The following is a 23,282-nucleotide window of genomic DNA, read 5'->3' on the forward strand; positions in this document are numbered from 1 at the left end:
GGATATACTAATATCATCTTAGCAAAGAAAGTCGCATATAATGCCAGCCAAAACCCAGCAATTTGGTCTTTGTCATCCACGGTGATGAGGATCCATTGTCGTAATGTCTCATGGAGGTTCTGATTTCTGAGTTTACCAGAACGGACGCTGCCGCAGGATGATCATCTGACCTGGAAATATGATTAATGTTATAACATTTCCCAGTAGAATCATGAAAAAATGGCCATTTTCGCCAAAATAACAGGCAGTAAGTCTGGCGAGCATTTCCTATCCTTGACAGGCCACCAGCCAAAATCATCTCGATAAAATCTTTTTTTGGAAAGCTTTGCCAGAAGGTATATAGTACCCATGTCTTCTCCCAATCCTGCAACTTGGAAGGTGGCAGTCTAAAGTTCGTACTATTATTCGAGGAAGAATTCGTAAATACCATAAATTTATATGGTCTTCTTCCCAATAAATATCTAGCTTTCCCAACATAGCTTACATCAGAGGACAACACCATCGATGTAAGTATGACCTATTTTAGTCACGAGCGAATGAGGCAGCAGACTGCTGGCTGCCCTTGATTCCGAACTTCATTGACAGCTGAGACCCCGTAAAGCACACTTGCCACAGCAACTTAAGGGTTTCAAAGCCTTGCAGTTGACCAATCTTGGTAATATAAAACAAGAAAGGGTAAAGACGGAGACGGGACAAGTGCTGTGTAGTACTCTGTCACTGGATCCACAAAGACGTGGCTTATGCAGCTTCTCTAGGATCGCCCGCTTTTCCTTGTAAGAACGGTTTCTATTCCAATAACGTTTCTGATCTTGTTGTCCGTGGCAATCTCGGCCCCGATGTTCAAACGGAGGATCTAATATCCAAGCAAAGGACCCAACGTCCTCTATTAGATCCCCGTCCACATCCCGTCTTAGAAGGAGTTCCCAATGTCCAAACGGAGGACGCAATGTCCAGACTAAGGACGCAATGTCCAGACGGAGGACGCAATGTCCAGACGGAGGACCAGATATCCATGCAGAGGAGCTTTATGAAGTTTCATGAAACTTATATACTTTATCGAACCAAGATGTCGATTAGAGTCATATCCTTTTGGTTTAGGATAGCTTTGACTAGAGGCTGAGTCAAAGATGAATGATAGATATCCTTATCAACAAGTGATTATTGATGGTTGAGGCGCAGTCTAATCAAAAGTTCTCTGGGTTTAGGATATAGTTGATGCCACAGGTTGATGAGGCAATGATGCAAGGAAAGAAAAGGGTACCAATGATCGAGTGTTGGTAGTTGAAGTGCATTGTAATGGAAGCTTCTGAGGTAGTTGTAAGAAGGAAAGAAAGTTAAAATTCCGAGGAGAGGGAAGAGGGGGGTATTTATACCCGGGGGAAATTCACTGAGCAGGTCTCTCAGAGGGTCAGTAGAGAGATCAGTGTTAGGAAACTGAGAGGAAAGTGAATGTAGGGTCGTTGATGAAGATACAGTTCGAGAGGCTTAGAATAGGTGAAGTGAGGTCAGTGTAAAGAGAGTATCAATTGACATGAATTCAATATCGAAGGTATCCCGAATGAAAAGTGAGGTGAGCCGAGAGGGAATGCAGAGGCCCAAGGAACTCTCACAGGTGAGTCTTCCCTGATCTCTAAGCCAAGCCAAGTCACTCATATCCTAGAATGCAGGATCATCCTGACGGAAGAAGATCTGTAAATTGGCATTGGCAATGTGAGGCAAGCCATAGAACCGGCTTGATAGTAAGCGAATCGGGCTTCAAGAGATGCTTCTAGATACTTATTTTTCCCCTGAGAGGAGTTTACTACACTCAATCTGTGGACGGTTGGGTTGAACCAATATTAAAGTGATAGAGAAGGCATTTCGCTCACGAACTCGTGGTTCGTGTTTTGGGCTGCCCCATGCGCTCGCTGAAAGTAGTCAACATGATATATTCATTGAATAAAGCCCAGCATAGTAGTAATACCATCAGTACTATCAGTCTACCATGTGGTCTCGTGATATTCTAAAGCTAGTTATACAACGCAGAGCCATTGCCGAGTACAGAAAATCGGGAACTTAGTGCAGTTGGTTTAGGACTTTCTATATTTACTTTGCTAGATAGGTGGCAAAAGCAACACAAACAGCTGCTTCCGAAGTTCGGCTTTGGCGTTCAGTAACGCAAGCCTATGGATCATCATCATTGCAAGGGTTCTAAAGCTAGCTTCCTCCCAGAAAGCACATAACAGACCATCCCTATAAAGGCGCCAAGTCGAAGTTCCCCCTTGCATTAACACATGCCATGGAAACAGAAATCTCCTCAAGCGAAAGACAGTACAAGCCAACACACAAAGCAACCTTAGCCGGAACAGAAGCAAAGGCCCAATTCTATTAGAGCCTGGCGAGAAGAAAACGCCGATAAATGCAGGCCAGAACCACACAAAAAGGATTTTATCATAAATTCGTCTCTCATATGTGATACAATGAACCACCGCGGAGGCATTACCAGATGCAGGTCTCACGGAGATCCTGCCAGCCCCATCTCCGAATCACTGGCCATGACGGAGTTATCCTCCCAGTCTTCTGCAAGAGGAAGTCAGTGGCTGAGATAGACTTGGATGGAAAAGTAATCACAACTCACCGGATGCTAGCTCTTCCGGGACTTCAGCAATCAGGTCCTCAACAGCTGCAATGGTTTCTGTAGTCTTCCGTTAGTAATAATAAACCGAACATGATTCTGAAAATAACGTACCCTGGGCTTGCAGAATAGCCTCCTGGTCTTCTTCACTATCACCAAAATACGTGCTTAGGCAATGTTCCACCACGGTGCGGATAGATTCCACTGCTCTGGGATCAACGCCAGAGCCTGGGACATTGACATATGCTTTCCGCAATCGGTTGATGCTCGCGTGTACCAATTTCTTGGCTACTTCGGCCTGACGTGTCTGCCAATCGTCGCCTGCCTCTTCCGCTTCGCCGCTGAATAGGATTTGCCGAAGGACGTCCAGCGTCATGTTGCGAACCCCTCTATCGGGGAATGTTAGCAAGGGAGGAGCCCACTCTGGGACCATCTCGATGAGATGGTTTAAAAACCAAGCTTCATTGAGTCCAAGCCGATCGTTGCGGCTGCCCATAACGCTCGTGAAGAAGACGATATGCTCCCTGCCACCGCTGTCATTGATAGAATCAACCCCCTTGGCGACGAAGTCAATCAGACTGACGATTCTAGCCTCGTCAGGACCTCGTCGACAGAATATCAAGGTTGCCTCTAGGAATGGAGCGCAAAGACTTGCCGGTGCCAGTCTCAAGCCTTCTTCCAGGGTTCTACAGATTGGATCCATAAGACCAGCATCGGGCTCTGCGTCCACAAAAAGAGTAACGATATTCCTGCTTGCCGGTGGACTGCTGTTATGCGTGAGAACTGTTGTCAGAAACGACAACTCTTTGCTCTTCCCCAGCGGCCGGATGAACATGGCCTCCGACATTGTAAGAGTGTACCTGCCGTCTGGCAAGGTTCGTCGTTTATCGTCTTGGCTCGGCGGAACAGTGAGGTCAATGCGTGCTATTAGGTAGGCAAGGAGATCCATGAGTCGTTTGTAGGAGAATCGCCTGCCCTTCTCCATGAACTTGATGATGAAAGCGTACTGCCGTCTTAGGCGCTTCGAGTCCTCATGGTCAAGCCAAACGATTTCAAGGCATTTGAGGAGGAACCCATTGTTGAGAATTATGCCAGCTTCGTATTGCCCAAAGTTTGCAAGCATTGACAAGAACTCGAAGTAATCATCCCAAGAGCGGCTTGCGGTATGCAGTGTCGACCACATGCTTTCCAAAGTTCGCACCACATTCTCAAAGCTATTCAAGTATCTCATCTTCCATACTTCCTTCTCGACATCCTCGTCATCTGCACCTTTCTGAAGCCCTTGGAGTTTTGAAAGAGAGCAGATTATGAGCCTTATCGAGTTGCTGCGGACGGCCGGATGGGGACTCCTTAGAACCAAATTGCGGGTTGCTGACGGCTTGTTTTCGAACCACTGCATGACTCTATAAGCCGCCATCGGCACCTCGGAAATGACTGTGAAGAGCAGTGTAACAAATGCGTCCAGGCCCAACGGTTCCCTTGACCTCGAAAGTAATTGTTCTAATGTATCCAAGGCAATGAAGATCATAGACTTGTCCAATTTAGCCTTGGTATCACCCCGGGGCCCTCGCTCTTCAAGGATCATGGAAAGCAGATATCGAACGAAGAGAGCGTGGTATGGGTCCATCAGACAGTAGACACGGATGAAGATTTCGTTCTCCATCACGATATGGTTAGCGAGTTCCCTAGGCAAGGACACACCCACAGGGTGTTGAGGCTTTGTTGGTTTGTAGATCGCCTTCTCTGCCTCCATGCTAGAAGCACGTTGATAGAAAAGCATATAGGCGTTCCACACCTTGTTGAACCGGACCTGGCCCATGGCAGAAGACTGCCCGGAGTCGTTATGGCCACCAAAACACTGATCAGCGAGTTTTGCTTGGTCAAACCGGCTAACATCAGAATCATTGAACTCGACCCAGGAGCCTCCAGCTCCAGAAGTAGGTCTCTCACGGATGTAAGAGTAGTAGTGGCCAGATTCAGCCGTCCCACTGTGAACCAAGACGCCAACGAGTTCAAAAATGTCCTCCTCGACTTCGGCTGTCTGGTCTGAAAGGTATTCAACTTTGTACGGGCTCATGTCGATGAAGTCCGGAAACTGGAATTCATCGTTGATCTTACTTCGCAGCATCGTAACCATGTCAAAGTCAAAGCGCTTTAGATGAAATATGAGATTGTCAGGCACTTCTTTCAAGCAGGCCCGCTTAACTGCATCAACGTGGCGCCCGCATGATGTGCAAGAATACTTGTTATCTGCGGAGACAATACTGTCAGTGTGGTGTTCGTGTGTTTGACTGTCCAGAATTTCACTTACCTCCCTGCATGATCTCCCCCTCAACGTAGGCTTGGAGACTGTCCTCGAGGCTCGCTTTGTCTTTGATTTCGCACTGAATAGCGGAGAACGGTTCAAGCCGCTCCGAGATATGGGTGCATTCTTTAGACTTGATTTGCTGGACCAGCTGCCCACCATAGAACGACCTAAATCTTTTCTTGCACTCGTTGTCTGAGATCTGAGCCTCCCATCTATCAAAAAGAAGATTATAGAACTCGTCAACATCCATCTGAATAGTGACGTCGATGGGCTCGTTGTCATAGGTGCGTATCGTGTCGACAAAAGCCTGCGAGTCAACACTCTTGCTCCAGGTCTCCTGCATATGTCCGAACAACTTTTTCGTCTCATATAGCAGCTTCTGAGATCCGTCCGGGTCCTCAAGATCGAGCTGCAGTATGAAGTCACGAAATCCAACGTTCATGAAAAGCTGAGTCAGAAGGGAATTCAGGTAGCAGGTGTTCGAAAGATTTTTGAGCCCTGCATAACCTTCTGGAGACCGGAGCATTTTGTAACGGTCGAAGCCCCAAGCAGGAGAATAGGTGTAGTCTGTTGGGCGGAATATCAGTCAGCGATGATACAAGTTAGAGGGAAAACGCAGGAGTTCAGACCTAGTGGAATAAGATCTTCAAGACGCTCAACGATTGTGGAGTAGTTGTTCTCATCGAGTCTGCAGAGTTGACATAGTATACTATACAGCTCCTGTCGGGTTTGGGTGTGCATGACAGGAACTTGAGGTACAATGAGATCGGTGGAGGGTGACGAAAGGTCGGGGAAGAGATATTGATCGAACAGGCTCTCGGCGAGATCGCTGCAAAGTCAGTATAGAACAATGGACACAACTGTAGCGAGACTTACAAAGTGTCAACGGTGGTATCGTTAGAACCTGCCAGCTCCAGGCATATTCTCAGAAGACGAGCGAAGCCCAGAATGAGATGGTCTACAGGCTCGCGGCCAACAAACTATAAAAAAGGTTAGCGAGTCAGAAATTATAGTCTAAGAGAAGACTGACCTCTTCTGTTTGATGGCGCAGCATGGTTGTGCTCCACTGCTTCAGGTATTGGCTAAATGAAAGGTCATGCGGTGATCTCTCAGCGACGGAGCGGAAAACCAAATTGGAAATTTCGAAAAACTCCTGGCATTGAGCTGCGTTATCGAGCGTCGCAGGGAAAGCCTTGTCGAAAGCATTCCAGATCTTTGCAAGGATCTCAATTCGAATGGCATTGTCAGGAGCTGGTGTGTCTTGTGTGCCCTGTGTCTCAGAATCAATTGGCTTCGTCGATTTCCTGAGTAACTTGGAAGGACTACAAGCGACAGCAATATTCTCTGCAATGCCTTTCCGGATGGGCTGGCGATGCTCCTTCAGAAGAAGTGAGCACAGGAGGTCATCAAAGTGCGGCTGTTCCTTGACAGCCTCCCAGAAACCTAGATCCCGAACTGAGCCCTCCGTCAAGACAGCAAACGAGTTACAGATCAACTTAGTAATGCTTGTTTCCGAAGGAGAAGAGACAGGTAGAAGCCGCGCAACTTCCATAAAGTGGAAGAGACGTTGAACCAATGCCGTTGGATTCGGAACGACCGGCGCTTCACCAGGAATAGCCGGTCGTACCAGAAGCGCATATAGGAGGCACTCGACCATGTGCGTTGCAAATAAAAGTTTGGTGGGACTATCTTCCAAGCCATCCGCCATCTCAGAACGCGTCACGGCAGAGACTAAGACGCGGATGCTGTGAGACACATAGTCTTGATTTGGTGATGCCTAACAACGCGACTTGGTTAGCGAAGTACACTACAGAGTCAGCATACCCTTACCTCGAGAGTTTCTTCACGTAACGAAACTGAAAGCGCATTGACCGAGTAAAGGAGACTAAACGGTTTGTCCATAGGGAACATCTCGTCCTCAGTCTTATCCGTCGACTTTACCAACTCCAGAACCCTGTCCTGGGGAGGGAAAACGACGAGAAAATCATATATCTATGAATTAATCAGTAATCAGAAATGGCGTCTACCAGAGAGAGAAAGAGAACGGGGTATGCACACCTCACGTGCTAGATGGTCCTCGAGGACAAGCAGGTCGTACAGGTCGTCAAAATGTTTCAGTACCTCAGAATCAACCAGGGTCAGGGACTGCCGTCTACCAGTCATGGCCAGTTCACGACTTTCTGGGTCCCGACGGATAAGGAGTAGGCCTGAGCCGAGTTTTAGATCTCGAATGGTAATGCCGGGCTTCTCAAGTAGATCGATCCTCTGTCCACCAGAGATCGTACTGAACTTTGTGAACCCCGTGACCCGCACGAGGGTCTCTGCGAGCTCCGCGGCGGTTGACAAATCCCCGATGTGCAATGACCGGACTTTAGACTGGGTGCCTCCATTGAACGTTTGGTAGCGGATATCAATTGCATCCCCTTGTATCGGTTTTCCAGGTGAATCGAGAGGCAGGCTTTGTGGCGGACTGTACTGAGGACGACACCGTAGCCCCTGTAGGAATCGGCGAAGGAATAGTAATGAACGGCTGAATCTGAGCTCCTCTGCCTTGATATTGGTATCGGGTGCAACTGCGTCCATGGATGCGTCCTGAACGGTGTCGGAGTTGTCGCGGGATTCCTTCAACCTCGATGCCGCAGACTTGAGCTGGTCCACGCAACGGTCCACCAGAGCAATGTGGGTAGCCTCAACAGCCGATCGTGGAGACCGGTTAATGATACTATGATCAAGATAAACCTCAATTGCAAAAGTGATCGCGTCCGTTTCAATTGTACCAGGGGGAGCTGTGAGAATAAAGCTCCATATCCGGTCCATTCCCGGTATCGCTACGACCTCGTTCTCGCCAGCAATTGATGGGGGATTGAACCGGACCTCATAATTAATTGTCTGCTTCGCGAACTGAAGAACCTCGGGAAGATAGTCTTCAGCGGGCGAGAGCTCGGGCAGGTAGACTTGAATACAGCGCTCAACGAGTGAGTTGGCTTGAGCGCTATACCGGGCAGTTGCGCAAAGCATGTCCCAGAGGGCGCGTCTGCCCTGTTGGGCAAGAGACTTCGACATAAAGACTCTACGCCAAAGCAGATCACCGAGATCCGGGGTTATTGAGTCCGGAACCATATCAATGATCCGGGCCAGCATATGGACCCTTGACGAGAAACCGGTCAGAGAAAACGGATCAGTAAAGTCGGTCTGATTCATGTCCACAGTATGAGCCAACTCCGTAATCACTAAGCGAGTCAGGTCGAATTCCTCGGCAAGCTTGCGAAGTTCCAGAGAATCATTGCTGGGAAGAAGGGCGTTCAAGGCCTGGATACTGCCCACGGTAAACTGATTCATCTCAGCGATGTCTTTGAGACATTGCTCATATATCTCCATTTTGTCAACCTCGCTCAGGCCGATGTCCATAAAGGATTTCAGCTGGGCGGCTGCGAACTTCTGCAGAAGGGCCTTGTGCTCGACGGGGAAGTCATTGGCACCGGCGCTCTCGCGGATCAAACGCACGCACAGACGAAGGGGAATTGCATCCACATGAATGCGGTCCTGGGTCTCACGGTGACTTCTATCGCTGCATTTCTCTCTCACCTGATGGAGAAGTTGTTCACAGAAATCTACCATTCGTGCGTCAAAGCGTGCCAACGGAAGATCTAGCAGCTTCGAGCACACGTAGAGCAAAGCAGGCGAATTCGAGGTATGCATCTGGAAGGTTTTGCTCAACATGCCTAAGACCTCGGATACTGTTCGAGGATCCGGGCTTTCTGTTACTGTCTCCCATATCGTGTCTGTGTCCGCATCGGTATACGTGGCTGTGACGACCAGAAACCCGACAATGTTTCCACTTCTGCTGATGAGCTGAGGGTGAGAATCAATCCCCACAATATACTCGACGATCCGATTTTGTCGCAGGAAGCCCACGAGATAATCAACCACAGGGTGAATGGTGCTTTCGGTATTCCTGTGGATATGTTGCCTCCAGATATGGACGAGTTCTGCCTGCATTGTCTCGACACCAAAAACACGCAGCTCCATTCGTCCATCCATGATGTGCTTCTTCAGGACGCCAAACTTCCAACCATAGAAAATGATAGAGGAACGGTCCTCAGGGGTTACATCTTCTGAAAGCTCTATCGCGAGATCCTCCGCGATTTGTGAAGCAAGCTCTGAATCACGATTGCATAGCGTGGTATAGGAGAAAGCAATGTGGCGTAGCATGGAGTCGCTCGTCTCACTTGATACCCAAGGAGACTTCTTGGTTATGTGAAACTGGTATTTCTCATCTGCGGCGCGGATCAATGGGTAAGCACGCCTCATGGTGCGAGAGCAAATGGAGGAATTTATTAAAGCATCATCGGCGTGATACCGGCGCCGTTCGTTCCCTGATTCTATCAGGTTATGCACAATATTAACTATGGCAATCAGAGACGTTGAAAGTTGAGACCAGCGGGTAATCAGATTCAGAATGCAGGCCGCATGATCGGACAAGTGTTGGATGATATCTAAAGCAGCAGCGACCTGATCGTTCGTACGAGCGACCAGATTCGCTACGTCCGATCCGTGTATATTCTCCATGGTGCGGAAAAACGGAATATTGCCTAGCTGCAGAATCCAACCCAGTGACACCAGGTAGGGTTTCGATAACGGGTCTGATATCTGGGCCTCTGCGTCATCCACAGCCTGGGTCAAGATGATGGTATCTAGGTCAATGACATGGACTGCCAAGTGAGCGAAATCGAGGAAGAACTCTTCTAGACAAGCCCATACCCCCCGCCCCTCATCCGGCAGGAGCTCCACGCTAAGAATCTGTTAGTACTTGGGATTTGCGGGGTTGATCGGCAAACTCGATAGAGTTTCTCCAAGGCCAAAACACGTAGAAGTCACTCACACTCTGCGCAACAAGCTATCCACAACGCTGGGTAGCTCCTCCCAGAAGTCCCGGTCCTCCGCCAAAACTTCATAAGTCAACTGATCTAGATTGTTTGCGACGTCATCGAACCAAGCTTTCACGGCAACAAATACCGGGGTATCATGTTGGGAGCCTATGGAATAACTGTCAGAATCGGCACGGCAAAAGCCAGCATAATGCCATCGAAGAAGCGCTTTACCTTTCTCAATCATCGTACATATCTCCTCCAAATTTTCCCGCAACTCATTTCCCATGAACAGTCTCGGGAACGTCTCCACCAGCGGCGGCTGGTCATGCAGCTGCACTACCTCTGGGGTTTCCGGTTCACGCATCGCCTCCCCCAACGACTTCCAACTGGAGGTATTGGGATCCTGATCCATATCTTCCAGGTCCGCCACCTCTATCTCCGGGCTCTGTGTGGGTGATGATGATAGCGATATGGCGGTGGAAGCGTCGAGGCCGATCCCGCCTGCTGCGGGCTGAGTGGGAGGATCACGGCTTGGATGCTCGACCGGGGAGTCACCAGGCTCGGACGCCATGTTGTCGGGCACAGGAGACTTCAGCTTTATGACCACTCGGCTGGCCGGGCGAGAGGAGGGAGAAGCGTCCTGGCCCGTTGTGGCAGGAGCATCCGGGATGTCGTTGGGGAATCGAGTAGCGGCGGTTTCGTCGGGAATGGACCTAGACTCACAGGTACCACTCCCACTGTCGAGACGAGGGCGTTTCCGGGTGGATTGAGGATCCGACTCTTCCATGGGATGACCGAGGGGACGCGTCGAATCAATCGAGGAGGTCGTTTCAGGCGGGGTGCTAGAGCTCTCTAGCGGGGCAGCTGCCATGACATTTTCTTAGCCCGGCCGATGGGGACGCGACAAGACTGTGAATGGAGAGGGGGGGAAAGATTGAATCTAATTTAGCTCTAGGGGCGATTGATAAGAAGGAAAATGACGGCAGACCGAGCGCCCGCACACAAGGAAGGGAGGTGAAATGTGTGGGAGAAGAGAAGCAAGTCGGGTTGCGGATAAGAACAATGCGGGAAAGGGAAATCCAGCTGAGGGGTGAGTGGGAAGAGGCAGCGATCGGAGAAGCGATAGCTGTTCAGACACTCAAGGAACTGAAGTAGAGAGAGTGTGTGAGGGCAGGTCGATGACCGACCAAAGCTGAATAAACAGCTACTAGCTGGAGAGGGATAGAGGGATGAGTGAACAACCGGTTCAAGTAAAATGCGACAGTGAAGAATTGAGATGGAAGATGAGCAGAGCAGCAGAAGAACAAACTAACTGAAAGGTCCAGCTCTGACGTTGCGGTGGAGCAACGGATTGGCGGGTGTTCCAGGGCGAATCGGGGATCGGCCTGGCAAGTGGTTGGATGGTTGAAATGATGGATAACGAACTTTTTTTTTCCTTTTCAATTATCTATCGATCTTTGATTCAATCGACCTATTTATCATTCTACTGGTTGGTTTTGCTTATAAGATATGAATTATCTTTTTCATCTACAATACGGGAGACTCCGTTCATCAATTACTAGTACTCCATGATACATCCCTTTTGATTTTCACCTGCAGCACTAGAAGATACTCACTAAACTTTGGTTGGTGGGGGGAAAAAGCCAGGATCGCATCTGCCTAGTATTAGGGAAACTATAGTTGCTACTGTTACCTGGAAGCTCCCTCAATCCGGTTCGCTGGAATAATTGATTGTGCTACCAATTCTCGTATGTATGCGTAGTAATGATTCCCTCTATTCTCACGCATGGAGTAAGAATGGACACGGTCTGGACTGCCAACAAAGCGAAGATCAGTCATCTTGAACCGAATACTGGACAAAAAAAAAGGGTTAATCAACACTCAAAAAATCCAAATTAAAACCCATCGGTGCCATTGGACCCAGATCAAATAAAGACAGACGTATGAGGAGCAGCCGCCCATCCCAATGCTCTCTCTCTTGGTTAAGAATTCCACCCAAAAGCCTGTGTTACCGTTGGCTGGTACTTCTGTCATCCGCGGAAAGACAATCACTACGTCAAAAGTATTCCTATCGGACATTTGTCTCATTTCCTGCATGCCTCAGTTTTTAGCCATGGCTTTCCCTAGCCATTTATTTGCCCATTGTCCCCACCAGCCAGCCCTAGGAGAAATTCTCCAAGTACGTAGGAGGGAATATTCGGGGGATCCGTAGAATGTACTGTATGTCATCTCAACTTACGGCCGAAGATAGTACTTGCGTAGTAGTTAGTCCAGAAGTACCCAACCGACGTACCTGTCTAGTTGGTAAGTAGTAGTGGCTTTTACCTGGCTGCCAGCTGTACTTAGGATAGGCAGGGGAAGCTGCAGGGGCACATCCTGATTGCATTCCTCCCCGCCGCTTAGGCGAGCCAACCTCCATCTGCCTCCATCTGCCCTACTCCAAACCCAGCTAGAGCCCCTCTCGTCCCCTGGAGCTTATTTGCCCCCATCTCCACTTGAAGCTTTCCAGCTCATTTCCTAGCGTGGGGTTATCTCCCATCATGCCCAGCAAACCACCCCGTTATTGCCAATTAGTGCGTTCCGACTCGCGCACCGTTGTCAAGTGTCATCCCCCATTCTGCTGGTTTCCAGGGTCTTTTTTTCCGTCCCCACTGCGCTGTCGATCATGGTGAATTAACCACCCCCCAACCCTGTGCGTCGGGGAACCAGAGAAGAATGCTTGTGTGACTTGTGCCGAGTCGGCATATTCCTTTTTATGATATATCTAATTATGTACAATCGTTGGGTAACCTCAGTGTTTAAACGCACAATTAACCACGACCGACACAACCTCCATCCAGATGACTCACTGCTAGAGCATCTAGCAACCAACATGATCAATTTACTCCTTCATCGAGGTTTCAATCTTGCGAATCACTCTCGCTGGGTTTCCCACGGCCAAATGAAACGCGGGAACATCCTAGCATGGCAACCATCCTTATCAGCAAAGACCATTTTTTGACCCTCACACAAGATCCCAGGAATGGTAAGCAGTCTCGAACGTACCTTGGTCACCACACTTCCAGCTCCAATAACCGCACCTTTTCCGATCGTCACTCCCGGCAACACAGTCACATTCCCTGCGAGCCAGCAATCCTCACCAATATGGATTTCTTTCCCGGACTCTGGACCTTCCGTTCCGTTACGCACGGCCGGATCAAGAGGGTGCGTGCCGCTATAAAGACTAACCTTGGGACCGAACAAGGTGCGCGCCCCAATGGTCACCAAGCAGGTGTCGATGATGACACAGTCAAAATTGATGAAGGCGCCTTCTCCCACTTTCACGTTGTACCCGTAGTCCATGCGAATGGGAGGCTCGATCCAAGGATGCTTCGCTAAGAGCTTGTCATCCTCGGCGGGATCCTGACTGGCAGGCGGGAGAGGGGTGGTATCACCCACAATGCTGTTCCTGTCAGCCCGGTTGTATCCGCCATGTCGTGGAAGACCGTTCCATCCGCGTGGAGCCTGCCGTGGTTGTATTCCGGCATGGGGACGTCAATCTGATTGTGTTCACTTACTCCTTCCACAACTCCAGGGACTGTCGACGGGACACGTCGCCCGCATTGTTGAAACGGCGACAGGCACTGGCGCAACGCGCTCGATCGGCTGTAAGATCGGAGACGAACGCATGATAGAGCTCGCCGCGGCGCATGCGTTCTCGATTCTCTTGCAGATCCATGGTTGTATTTTGAATGGGACAGCCGGAGAGTGATTCCTTTGTTGCGTTATCAAGGCGGGGTGAATCCGGAGTTTAGTCCGAGCACAGCTCTGCGGGCCGTCAAGTGGATGATGGATCTTAGTAGACTCCTACTATTCTGATTACGCTTGCCTATCATCGATGGGAATCTATTGTCATTGATATATGCAAAGCACTTGGTAACATGTACCATAAATACAATAGTTATGAATGCAAGCTGTCTGGAGATAACCCAAGTACTCTCCGCATCGCCAGCCATAATCGTCACTCTGCAAGAAGCACAACTCTCCAATACCCAGTATAACAAACAATCCCTCCAATCCAAATGACAATCTCTCCAAATTATCATCTTTCAACTCTCCCCATACGAACTTCATAAGACACATCAACTATCTCCTCTAGAATAAGTCAACTTTTCCTCGCGCGCAGCGACCCATCACATTACCACCAGTACAAAGTCCCCACAACCCACCAATCAGAAGCCCACCCGTCGGAGCTCCTCCGCATTGGATCGCAATTAATATTGTTCTCCAAAAAACTCCCGCGATTGTTCAACAACTCCATATAAACACCATCCCCAGCACCTTCTCCAGCATGACAATCCCTTGACCAACACCAGAAATCTCAACCTCCACTACACCTACCAACAACTACCACAACACCAACACCAACAACAATGTCCCACTCCCCTCCCTCCCCCTCCCCCTCTCCCTCCCCATCCCCATCACCACCATTCCGCCCATACCGACCACCACCACCCACCAACAATAACCACACAACAACAACAACAGACACCTCCATCCTCCCGCACGGCCCAAAATCCCTCTCCAGCATCTCCCTCCACGCCTACCTCCTCGGCATCCTCCTCGGCCTAACCAGCACGCTAACCCTCCTCCCCCTCCTCTACGGCGACCCCCTATACACCCCCCTCTGGCGCATCCCCTTCTTCCTCTCCTCGCTCTCCCTCTTCCACTTCCTCGAATACTACACCACAGCCGCATACAACACCCACTTCGCCACCGTCTCCGCCTACCTCCTCACCTCCAACGGCTGGACCTACCACATCGCCCACGGCTCCGCCATCCTCGAATGTCTCCTCACCCACACCTACTTCACCGCCCGTCCGGTGCCGCTATACCTGCCCCCCTCGCTCATAAGCTACCAAGTAGCCGTTGGCTTGTTCCTGATGGTCTTGGGCCAGACGATCCGCAGCGTGGCCATGGCGCAGGCTGGCAGTAACTTTAATCATACGGTGCAGGTTACCCGTCGCGAAGGGCATGTGCTGGTTACCGGGGGTGTGTATTCTGTGCTTAGACATCCGAGTTACTTTGGGTTCTTTTGGTGGGGGTTGGGGACTCAGTTGGTTCTTGGGAATGGGGTGTGCTTTTTGGCGTATGCGGTTGTTTTGTGGAGGTTTTTTAGTGGGAGGATTTGGAGTAAGTTCTTCTTTCTTTTACTTTCTTTCGTGTTGGGGTGCATGCTAATGGTTTTGTGATAGGGGAGGAGAAGTTCTTGGTTGCGTTCTTTGGGGAGGAGTATGAACGGTATAGGAAGAGGAGTTGGGTGGGGATTCCGGGGATTCATTGATTGATTGGTGGTGCTTTATATTGGTATCTTTGAGACTATACATAATCAATTGTTCTGGGTGGAGTTGGTAAAGAAGGGAGGGATTGTATGATTTGGATTTGTATTCTGGTACATAAGGAACAAAAAAGAAAAGTGGATTTCATCGCTAAATAGCAAAAGGTATCAATGCTCCATGAACGCCGTGGCTATCGTGACCCCATGCTGTGTAAAATCACATCCCTATATACAACCCCATAACAGAAGAAGGAAAAGCTAAAGCTTACTCTCCCTCGCCACCGCACCAAGAGCACCACTCATATACGCCCCCTGTCCCTGTCCTTGCCCCTCAGCCTCATCCTGCCTATGCTCCGCATCGGCCCCGAATTCATCCCCATACAGAACAAGCTCCCTGCCACCACGCGTACTCCACCATGTGACACAGAAATGCGCCCGTTCGACGTCCATCTCGCCGCTACTCAGCGCCTCCCAGAACCGTTCCACACATTGCTTATGCATGTCTGGTGTCTTGATGCTGTTGAGTAACTGCGCTGTGAGGGGAAGCCACTCCTCGAGGTCTTCAACGCGGAGGAAACAGAGACTGTCGATGAGCGCGAGAGTCAGCGCTGCTTGTTCCGACACGGGCGGGGATTTGCCGAGGTCGGGGCCGTCGAGTTGAGTTGATGATGGTTGGGGGAGGAGTTGGTCGGATGCGTGGAGTGCTCGGTCGTAGAGGACCTCGAGGAGGATTGATGGGAGGAGACGTTGGGTGTTGGCGATTGGGGAGGGCGGTGCTGTGACCTGGATGACGGTCTTGAAGGCTAAACGGAACTGTCGCGCGGAGAGGTTTTCGGGGAATACCTGTAATGGATTATTAGTTTGAGGAATATAGGGGTAATGTGAAGTTAGCTTACAGCAAATAGGTTGTCGATGTAGAATGGGAGATGCTTGGCTGCTACGGCGGCGTTGTTCGGGATAGCGAACACGGCTAGGACCGTGCTGTGGGCGGCTTCGAAAATCTCCAGGAGATGGTTATTTCCGCCGGCTGGGAGGTAGGGAACGGCTGCTGCAACGAGAAGCTCTTCGCTGCATGCAGGAGATAGTAAGGGAGTGAAGAGCTCCGACGTGTTGAGGAAGAACAGGTCCAGACACCGCTCAATAGGATGGTCGGGGATCTGGCCGAGCTCACTGGGTTTGATGCTTCTCAGGAAGTTCTCGGCCAGATCGGGGTAGTGTGATAGAATATCCACAGCTGTCAAGGTGACAAACATGTGTTGTGAAGATGCGTTCTGGCCCATGCGGGATGATATGAAGTAGAGATTCCGCAGTATATGAAGCACCTGCATGGATATGAACGGCGCACTGCGGTGGGCAGCCAGAACAGGGTCATTGATCACTCTACCCAAGACAGCGCGGAGAACAATGACAATTGAATACAAGCAGTTACGGAGCAGTCTCCAAAGTCCCGGGATGGTGGTCCTCAAGGACTCAGCGTCGAGGAACTCCGCTTCCTCGGACTTGTCGACCTCCGACAACTTGTTCAGACGCCACTGCACCATGAGTGTACGCACAAAGTCCGTGATATGATCCAAGGTTTGCGCGACCAGTCCAGAATCTTTGGCATTCTCTATTGCATGCGCCATGAGCCGGGAGAGCGGTCCCAGAGCAGATACGAGAGGACTAGATGAAATGGCCGTCACACGAGCAAACGTGTCAGACTGCGCCAGCCACTGGAATTGCTTGCCAGGAGCTTCCACTATGTCCTTATCCACGGTACCTAGGAAGTACCCTCCCTCCAGGCCTTCATGCGATGCATAGGTCGCATTGACCATGACGGGTAGCAAGACGTCGTAGTCAAGCCTGCTCCTTTCAGAGTCAGATAGCAGTTCAAAGGTGTAGTTGAGGACCATGGTGACACAACGACCGTCAACCTCATTCCGGGGATTCAGCTCCTCAAGCGCAAGCTGTGAAGCCGTGACAAGCGCCCTTTCCAGCTTCCGCCGAACGTGCCACGGCAACCCCTGTCTGTTCTGTCCCTCGAAACCCAGCAGTAGCCCCCCAATCAAGATTGTGTGTCTCCATCGCGGCGACTTGTCATCCGCTCCATTGATGACAGCTTTGACCCAGTCCTCGCGTTCGATCTTTCTGGCCTTTGTGTAGGGCGTCCTCGAATCGTCTGAAGCTTCGCTTTGTACTATCGCGATGGCGGCTGTGTTGAATATGCTGAGGATCTTGCGACACGTGAGAAGATCGACAGGACGGTCCCAAATGGCTGGAGTTGCTAGCAGCTGTGACGCGAGCAGAGTAATATTCAAAGGGTTTCCAAGGACGGTCAAAAGGCTGGTCGCCGTGGGAAGCAAACTAGCGAAGTCGGTCAGTTGCGTCCGCGCAGCCGAGGTGCGGAGAGGGGGAGGCTATCATACGTGAAGACATCCTGAAGGTCAGATGAGAATTGAAGCGATCTCAGAAGAGCACCTAAAGAGCGTTCAGTCGCCATGATGTCAAAGGGGCGTCAATGGTTCAACCAGTAAAGTGGACATTAGACACAACCCAAGTGAGACTGATGGAGAGGTATGGGGAGATAACGGAAAGCAGCTGCTTCCAGTTGCCGCGGAGAACCCCAGATCACCTGCCGAGGTTCGTCGCGCCGGGAGCAAACAGTGCAAACCACGAGCTCCTCCGTTCCGAGCGGATCTTATCAGCTTCGCGACCAACCCTTTCTGGCCTCCGTGGTATATGTCCGCATCAGTGGCTGTCGGCCGATTTACCAGGTCGTGCTCGTCTTATGACATTACATTGTCTCTTGTGGCAGGCCAGGTAGCCTTTTTGCAGTCCAATGGCCGACAATCGGGTTCCGATCAACTACCAAACGCCTCCTTTTCCGTCCCTCTATGAGCTCTTCCCGACCAAGAGTACTGGTGCATACTACCTCTACTATAACAAGGATATCTGGCGTTTTACTCTGTACTGGACCTTGATCTTCTATGGCGCAAGCCATCTGCTGGTCGCGGCCTGGGCTGTGGCCATGCAGTGCAGAAGCTGGAAAGCCTGTCTTGCGGTTCCCTTAGTATACATGGTCATAGGTGGATTGGAGGCGCTTTTAGCGGGGAGTATAATTGGCCTCGTGTGAGTCCTCTTAATGCTACGTTCTATACTACTCGCAGTGATCTGACTATTTGATAGTTTAGGTGCAGTTTATGAAGCGGGTAATTTCAGAATGTCGACCTGGATCCCCCTTTTGTGGGGTGGTATCAATGTGTTGGTCCTTATCCTATCTAGCTTCCCTATCCCAGGAGGACTATGACCGAAGACGAATCGGGATGCCTTCATGGCCACATCACATTCCCTCACATCCCCTTACCTGCTGTGTCGATAACAGGTACTCACGGACAGCGAGATCGTCTTATTATGGCCGAGAGCGCAGATCCTCGTCGAAACCGACTATAATACATACATAATGTTCGCTGAAAGTTCTTGAGGCCACGCCAGCAACCGAGCGACCTGGCATTACGCCATTTACACGGGCCAACCGAGTTTTTAAGCGCTAGATGCCGCAGCTGGAATCATCTTCCATATCCGTGATCGGGCGTACTGCTCCCTTGCAGGCCGGGAAGTCCCCCGGGCATGCCAGGAAAGTTTGGCGGCGGGAAGTTCTGGGGCAGCGATATTCCTTGAGAAAGAAGCTGCTTCTGCAGTTCCGCCAGGTCAACGTTCACCGGAGGTGTCCCCGACATAGCAGGGTGCATGGGAAACCCTGGCAATCCAGTCGTAGGAGGGAAATTGTTCGGCTGAGGGGGCGGTTGGCTCGACAAAAGAGCTGCTAAACGCCCAGGATCCATCTGTGGCATAGAATTGGAAAACCCCGGCTGGGGTGGGGGCTGGGGAGCCCCAATCCCTGGCAGTATCGAACCCATCCCGTCTGGCTGTGGTGCGGCGCCAGGTGGTGCGAATTGAATTCCAGGAAGAGACGACATACCGGCCGGCTTCTTTTGGTCGACCAAGCTCTCCGCCTCATCCTGAAGTTCTTGTTCTTCCTCTTCACGCATCTGCCGCCGTCCGAAGCCCCGGCTCCATGTACCCTGAGCTTCCGCCGCTTCTTCTCCGATATGGAACCTATCCTTCATGTAACTAGTCTCCCCGGGTCTGGCACGGGACCAGAACCGTGTGAAGTTATCTTTAGACCCGGATGCAAGAATGTGACCGAGAGGATGCCAATCGAGGGACCAGATGGTGGCACCATGCGCGTATTGTACCTTGTGGGCAGGGTATATAACCTGCGCCGGCGTGTTGGCCGGGTCGTTGCTGTCATATGGCGCAATTGTAGGGATTTGCCCGGAGGGCAAATTTGGTTCATCAAGTAAATAGTGATATAGAGAGCCATCCTCACTACCAGTAGATATGAGAGAGCTGTGGATTGGGTGCCATGTTAGAGAGGAGACGGGCTTCTCATGGCCTCGGAGGATACAAATATCTCGCATCATGCGCAAGTCGAAGACTCTCGCCGTTTGATCCCGAGATGATGTGGCAAGAAGGTTATTGTTTACGCGGGAGAACCTCGTCGCTGTGACGGTATTCTTGTGGCTATGAAGCGTTGTTAAGCATCTTGCTGTGCGCGGATCCCAGAACTTGACTTGGTGGTCTTTGGACCCAGACACGAGCAGACCTTTGGTGGGATGCCAGTCGCAGGATTTGACATCCCAATTGTGACCAGTAAGAACGGTATCGCAAGTTCTCGCAGTGAAATCGAAAATCTTCAGTGTTGTGTCGTCGGATGCGGAGAGGAATTTAGTATCACTGGGTGACCAAGCTAAATCGCGAACAGCATCATGATGTGCGTCATCGATCGTCTCAACGTTGTTAAAGTTAGGTCGCCAATACTTCACGTCACCCTTCTGTCCTCCGGATATCAACCAGTCGTGACTGTGAGACCAAGCTAAGGAGGTGACTCCAGCTTGCAGCTGGTCGTAATGTGCCTATTCAAACATCAGCAAAGAATCCTCGACCAGCAGGTAATCGCAACCAAGCAACACGCACATCCATGACTGTTTCGAAGTTGAAGGCAGTTCCATTCCAGAGCATGAATTCGCCCGTATGGCCTCCCGTCAGCAGGCGCCTTCCCTCCGGTGTCCATCGTACGACAGTGATCGGTTTCTTCGATTTTCCGATTGACTGATGTAAATGCCGCACTGGGATAGTGTCCGCTGGAGAATGGACTCGGCCAAGAGGTGGGAGCATCTAACAAAGAAAATTCCGCTCGTGTCAGTCGAGGAGTTGTATCAGAATGTGCGCGGACGTCTGTCGCACTTACATCCACAACATAGCTTGCACTAGGCCTTTCTACCTCAATCTGATGACCACCCTTATAACGAGGTTTCCGTGTGCGTATCCATTGTACCATCGATGATCCATAGTCCGTCACGAGTCCTACAATTGACGGTTAACTTCGCCAAACGAAAAACGAAGGTAGAGGGGTAAACAAATGTGAACGCATCGGGACAAAGGATCGTATAACACGTACTCGGTCGTCGCGGCCCAGCAATTCCCCCTTCGTAGGATTTCGGAGGCCTCCCAAATGGCTGGGCATCATTCCCAGGGTCGTCGTAAAAAGCCATTGCGCCAAAGCGCACTGCCGAACGCAGGTAGTAGGTTTACAAGGAAGAAAGAAAGGATGACGGAGGAAGCGGAGAGACAGTCGCTAGCATGACAGTGACAGGGGAGGCAAACGGGAGGAAGCAATGACAGCTAGCCGATGCTCAACCTGGTGGTAAGATCCCCAGCTAGAGCCAATCGACCATGTCGTGCATGCAGCAGGAGCAGGAGCAGCGCTTGGTTTGATTGTCGCTTTGGTGATGGCGTTGGGTGTCGGAGCGTCGAATGAAGAGCAACCGCCCTTGGCTGCGCGACCGTCATTGGCCGCGACAAAGCCAGCCGCTGCGCTGCCATGAATTTTAGGCCCGCAACGGCCTGGATCGGCCTGAGGCCAGGCCGTTGCGACGCCGCAATTATGCGTTCTTCCCCTGCAACCCCCGCTGCTGTTCCCTGTGGCCATTATTAGTATTTAAAAACTACCTTATCCCTCCTTTTCCCCCTCTCCCCTCTAAAACTTATCCAGTTTTCTGTCATGTCCATCGTGGACAGCGCACCCTGGTGGGATTCTGTGTCCTGCGTTCTAAGCTATTTCCCGCAATTGGTTTGAACCGAGGCCAGACAAGCTGCTAAACTACAAATCTCCCTATACTTCGGGCTTGTGATACCACTCCACTGTCAAAAGTGGCTCGTTTCCCACAACAAAATCAACATGTCTCCTACACAAGAGGCCTCACAGAGCCCTAGTACTGCTGTCAGTACTGGGACTGACATACACACATCCCCGCAAAAGCCCATGAACGGGAAAGCTTCCAACGGTCATCCTCCCCAAGGGACGAATGGCGCCACCAAGACCAACTGGAGAAGGAGAAGCAAATATCGTCATGTGGAAGCTTATCATTCGAAAATTCGGCATTCCAGTCTCAGTCGCGAACCCAACGTCACGGCGAGTTTCCTGGGCTTCCGAAATCTTATGGTCATAGTGTTGGGTTGGTTTGCCCATCCTCCTTACCCGTGTGTCCGCTTCTGGCTAATGCTTTGTTTCCGGATCTAGTCGCAATGAACCTCCGACTCATCATTGAGAACTTTATGAAAGTAAGCCATAACTGCGGATCAACATTCATTCATGCAAGCCCCTAACTGACCTCTTCGGATAGTATGGTGTCTTAATCTGCATCAGATGCCACGATTATCGGAGGCAGGATGTTGTGCTCGGCTCCGCTCTCTTTGCGCTCGTCCCATTCCACCTCTACGTCTCCTATCTCATAGAGCTGGCTGCGGCAAGACAGGCTAAGAATATTGTTGGCCAGAAGAAGAAGGATGGATCGACCGAGGCAAACGAGAGCGAACAGCGCATCTTCAAAAACACATGGTGGATCTCCGCCTTCTTCCACTGCGTGAACACCCTTCTGAGTTTGGGAATTACGAGCTTTGTCGTGTATTTCTATGTTCATCACCCAGGTATTGGCACCCTTTGTGAGCTTCAAGCTCTTATTGTGTCGTTCAAGATTTGTTCGTATGCCTTCACCAATCGCGACCTCCGCGAGGCCATGCTTAATCCTTCTGTCGAATCCGCCCTCCCAGAAATATATTCGGCTTGCCCATACCCCAACAATATCACCCTGGGGAACCTGGTCTACTTTTGGTTGGCGCCTACGCTAGTTTATCAGCCAGTATACCCCAGGTCGTCACACATCCGGTGGTCGTTCGTGGCCAAGCGCCTGTCTGAATTCTTCTGCCTAGCCGTATTCATCTGGCTTCTATCTGCTCAGTATGCGGCTCCCGTCTTGCGCAATTCGATCGACAAGATTGCCGTCATGGACATCGCATCTATACTGGAGCGCGTGATGAAACTGTCCACGATCTCTCTTATCATCTGGCTGGCTGGGTTCTTTGCGCTCTTCCAGTCACTGCTGAATGCTTTGGCCGAGGTGATGCGGTTCGGAGACCGTGAGTTCTACACTGATTGGTGGAATAGCTCCAGTCTTGGGGTGTATTGGCGGTCATGGAACAGGCCTGTATACCTCTTCATGAAGCGACATGTCTACTCGCCGCTTGTTGGTCGTGGGTGGCATCCTCTTGCGGCGAGCACGGTTGTCTTCGCTCTCTCTGCTGTCCTGCATGAGGTTCTTGTGGGTATTCCCACGCATAATTTTATCGGTATGAATTATTCTCCCGCTTTGTTTCCGGCCCAAACTAACCAAGCCAGGTGTGGCATTTGCGGGCATGATGTTTCAACTGCCGCTGATCATTATCACCGCCCCATTGGAGAAGATCCAAGACCCTACTGGGAAGGTGATAGGCAATTCCATTTTCTGGGTTAGTTTCTGTCTTGTCGGCCAGCCTTTGGGAGCATTGCTGTACTTCTTTGCCTGGCAAGCGAAGTATGGTAGTGTGAGTCGAATGTAAACGTAGTGGTACTTGTCCGCTGTTTGCCATAGATGTAAATAAATGCCATCAATTTTAGCCCTTGTTTTTTTTCCCTCCTTTTCTTTTCTTCCTTGTCGAAAAGCCAAGCAAGCAAAGTCAATGATTCTGTACCATCGGCGCTCCTCACAACAGAACCTTCTAGGTGTTTCTGTTTCATTCATCTTGCTTACTGTA

At 50.6% G+C, this 23,282-nt stretch overlaps 7 protein-coding genes across 7 annotated transcripts; 3 read left to right on the forward strand and 4 right to left on the reverse strand.

Moving 5' to 3' along the window:
- Nucleotides 1–2,494: 2,494 nt before the first annotated feature.
- AtWU_01800 (putative ubiquitin C-terminal hydrolase) lies at nucleotides 2,495–10,664 on the reverse strand (the record flags this gene model as incomplete). The annotated part of the gene is made up of 11 exons (XM_035496914.1): nucleotides 2,495–2,559; nucleotides 2,618–2,674; nucleotides 2,729–4,864; nucleotides 4,926–5,489; nucleotides 5,552–5,751; nucleotides 5,799–5,902; nucleotides 5,953–6,699; nucleotides 6,753–6,914; nucleotides 6,981–9,714; nucleotides 9,805–9,958; nucleotides 10,025–10,664. 11 exons carry the CDS (start codon nucleotides 10,662–10,664, stop codon nucleotides 2,495–2,497), a joined length of 7,563 nt encoding a protein of 2,520 aa, XP_035352807.1.
- Nucleotides 10,665–12,674: 2,010 nt separating this feature from the next.
- Nucleotides 12,675–13,511, reverse strand: AtWU_01801 (sugar O-acetyltransferase; the record flags this gene model as incomplete). Its single annotated transcript, XM_035496915.1, has 3 exons — nucleotides 12,675–12,752; nucleotides 12,839–13,235; nucleotides 13,351–13,511. The coding sequence occupies 3 exons, from the start codon at nucleotides 13,509–13,511 to the stop codon at nucleotides 12,675–12,677; spliced, it is 636 nt and encodes a 211-aa protein (XP_035352808.1).
- A 694-nt stretch (nucleotides 13,512–14,205) lies between these two features.
- On the forward strand, nucleotides 14,206–15,116 carry AtWU_01802 (protein-S-isoprenylcysteine carboxyl O-methyltransferase; the record flags this gene model as incomplete). Its single annotated transcript, XM_035496916.1, has 2 exons — nucleotides 14,206–14,965; nucleotides 15,028–15,116. The coding sequence occupies 2 exons, from the start codon at nucleotides 14,206–14,208 to the stop codon at nucleotides 15,114–15,116; spliced, it is 849 nt and encodes a 282-aa protein (XP_035352809.1).
- A 252-nt stretch (nucleotides 15,117–15,368) lies between these two features.
- Nucleotides 15,369–17,589, reverse strand: pex8 (putative peroxisomal membrane protein Pex17; the record flags this gene model as incomplete). Its single annotated transcript, XM_035496917.1, has 3 exons — nucleotides 15,369–15,953; nucleotides 16,007–17,453; nucleotides 17,516–17,589. The coding sequence occupies 3 exons, from the start codon at nucleotides 17,587–17,589 to the stop codon at nucleotides 15,369–15,371; spliced, it is 2,106 nt and encodes a 701-aa protein (XP_035352810.1).
- Nucleotides 17,590–17,928: 339 nt separating this feature from the next.
- Nucleotides 17,929–18,396, forward strand: AtWU_01804 (uncharacterized protein; the record flags this gene model as incomplete). Its single annotated transcript, XM_035496918.1, has 2 exons — nucleotides 17,929–18,218; nucleotides 18,276–18,396. 2 exons carry the CDS (start codon nucleotides 17,929–17,931, stop codon nucleotides 18,394–18,396), a joined length of 411 nt encoding a protein of 136 aa, XP_035352811.1.
- A 259-nt stretch (nucleotides 18,397–18,655) lies between these two features.
- On the reverse strand, nucleotides 18,656–20,704 carry AtWU_01805 (WD40 repeat domain-containing protein; the record flags this gene model as incomplete). The annotated part of the gene is made up of 4 exons (XM_035496919.1): nucleotides 18,656–20,065; nucleotides 20,127–20,327; nucleotides 20,401–20,516; nucleotides 20,611–20,704. The coding sequence occupies 4 exons, from the start codon at nucleotides 20,702–20,704 to the stop codon at nucleotides 18,656–18,658; spliced, it is 1,821 nt and encodes a 606-aa protein (XP_035352812.1).
- Nucleotides 20,705–21,390: 686 nt separating this feature from the next.
- AtWU_01806 (putative diacylglycerol O-acyltransferase (DgaT)) lies at nucleotides 21,391–23,087 on the forward strand (the record flags this gene model as incomplete). Its single annotated transcript, XM_035496920.1, has 4 exons — nucleotides 21,391–21,667; nucleotides 21,733–21,773; nucleotides 21,836–22,838; nucleotides 22,888–23,087. 4 exons carry the CDS (start codon nucleotides 21,391–21,393, stop codon nucleotides 23,085–23,087), a joined length of 1,521 nt encoding a protein of 506 aa, XP_035352813.1.
- Between the last annotated feature and the right edge of the window lie 195 nt (nucleotides 23,088–23,282).

This window comes from Aspergillus tubingensis, assembly GCF_013340325.1.
Source record: "Aspergillus tubingensis WU-2223L DNA, scaffold_3, whole genome shotgun sequence".
In the NCBI taxonomy this organism is placed as follows: domain Eukaryota; kingdom Fungi; phylum Ascomycota; class Eurotiomycetes; order Eurotiales; family Aspergillaceae; genus Aspergillus; species Aspergillus tubingensis.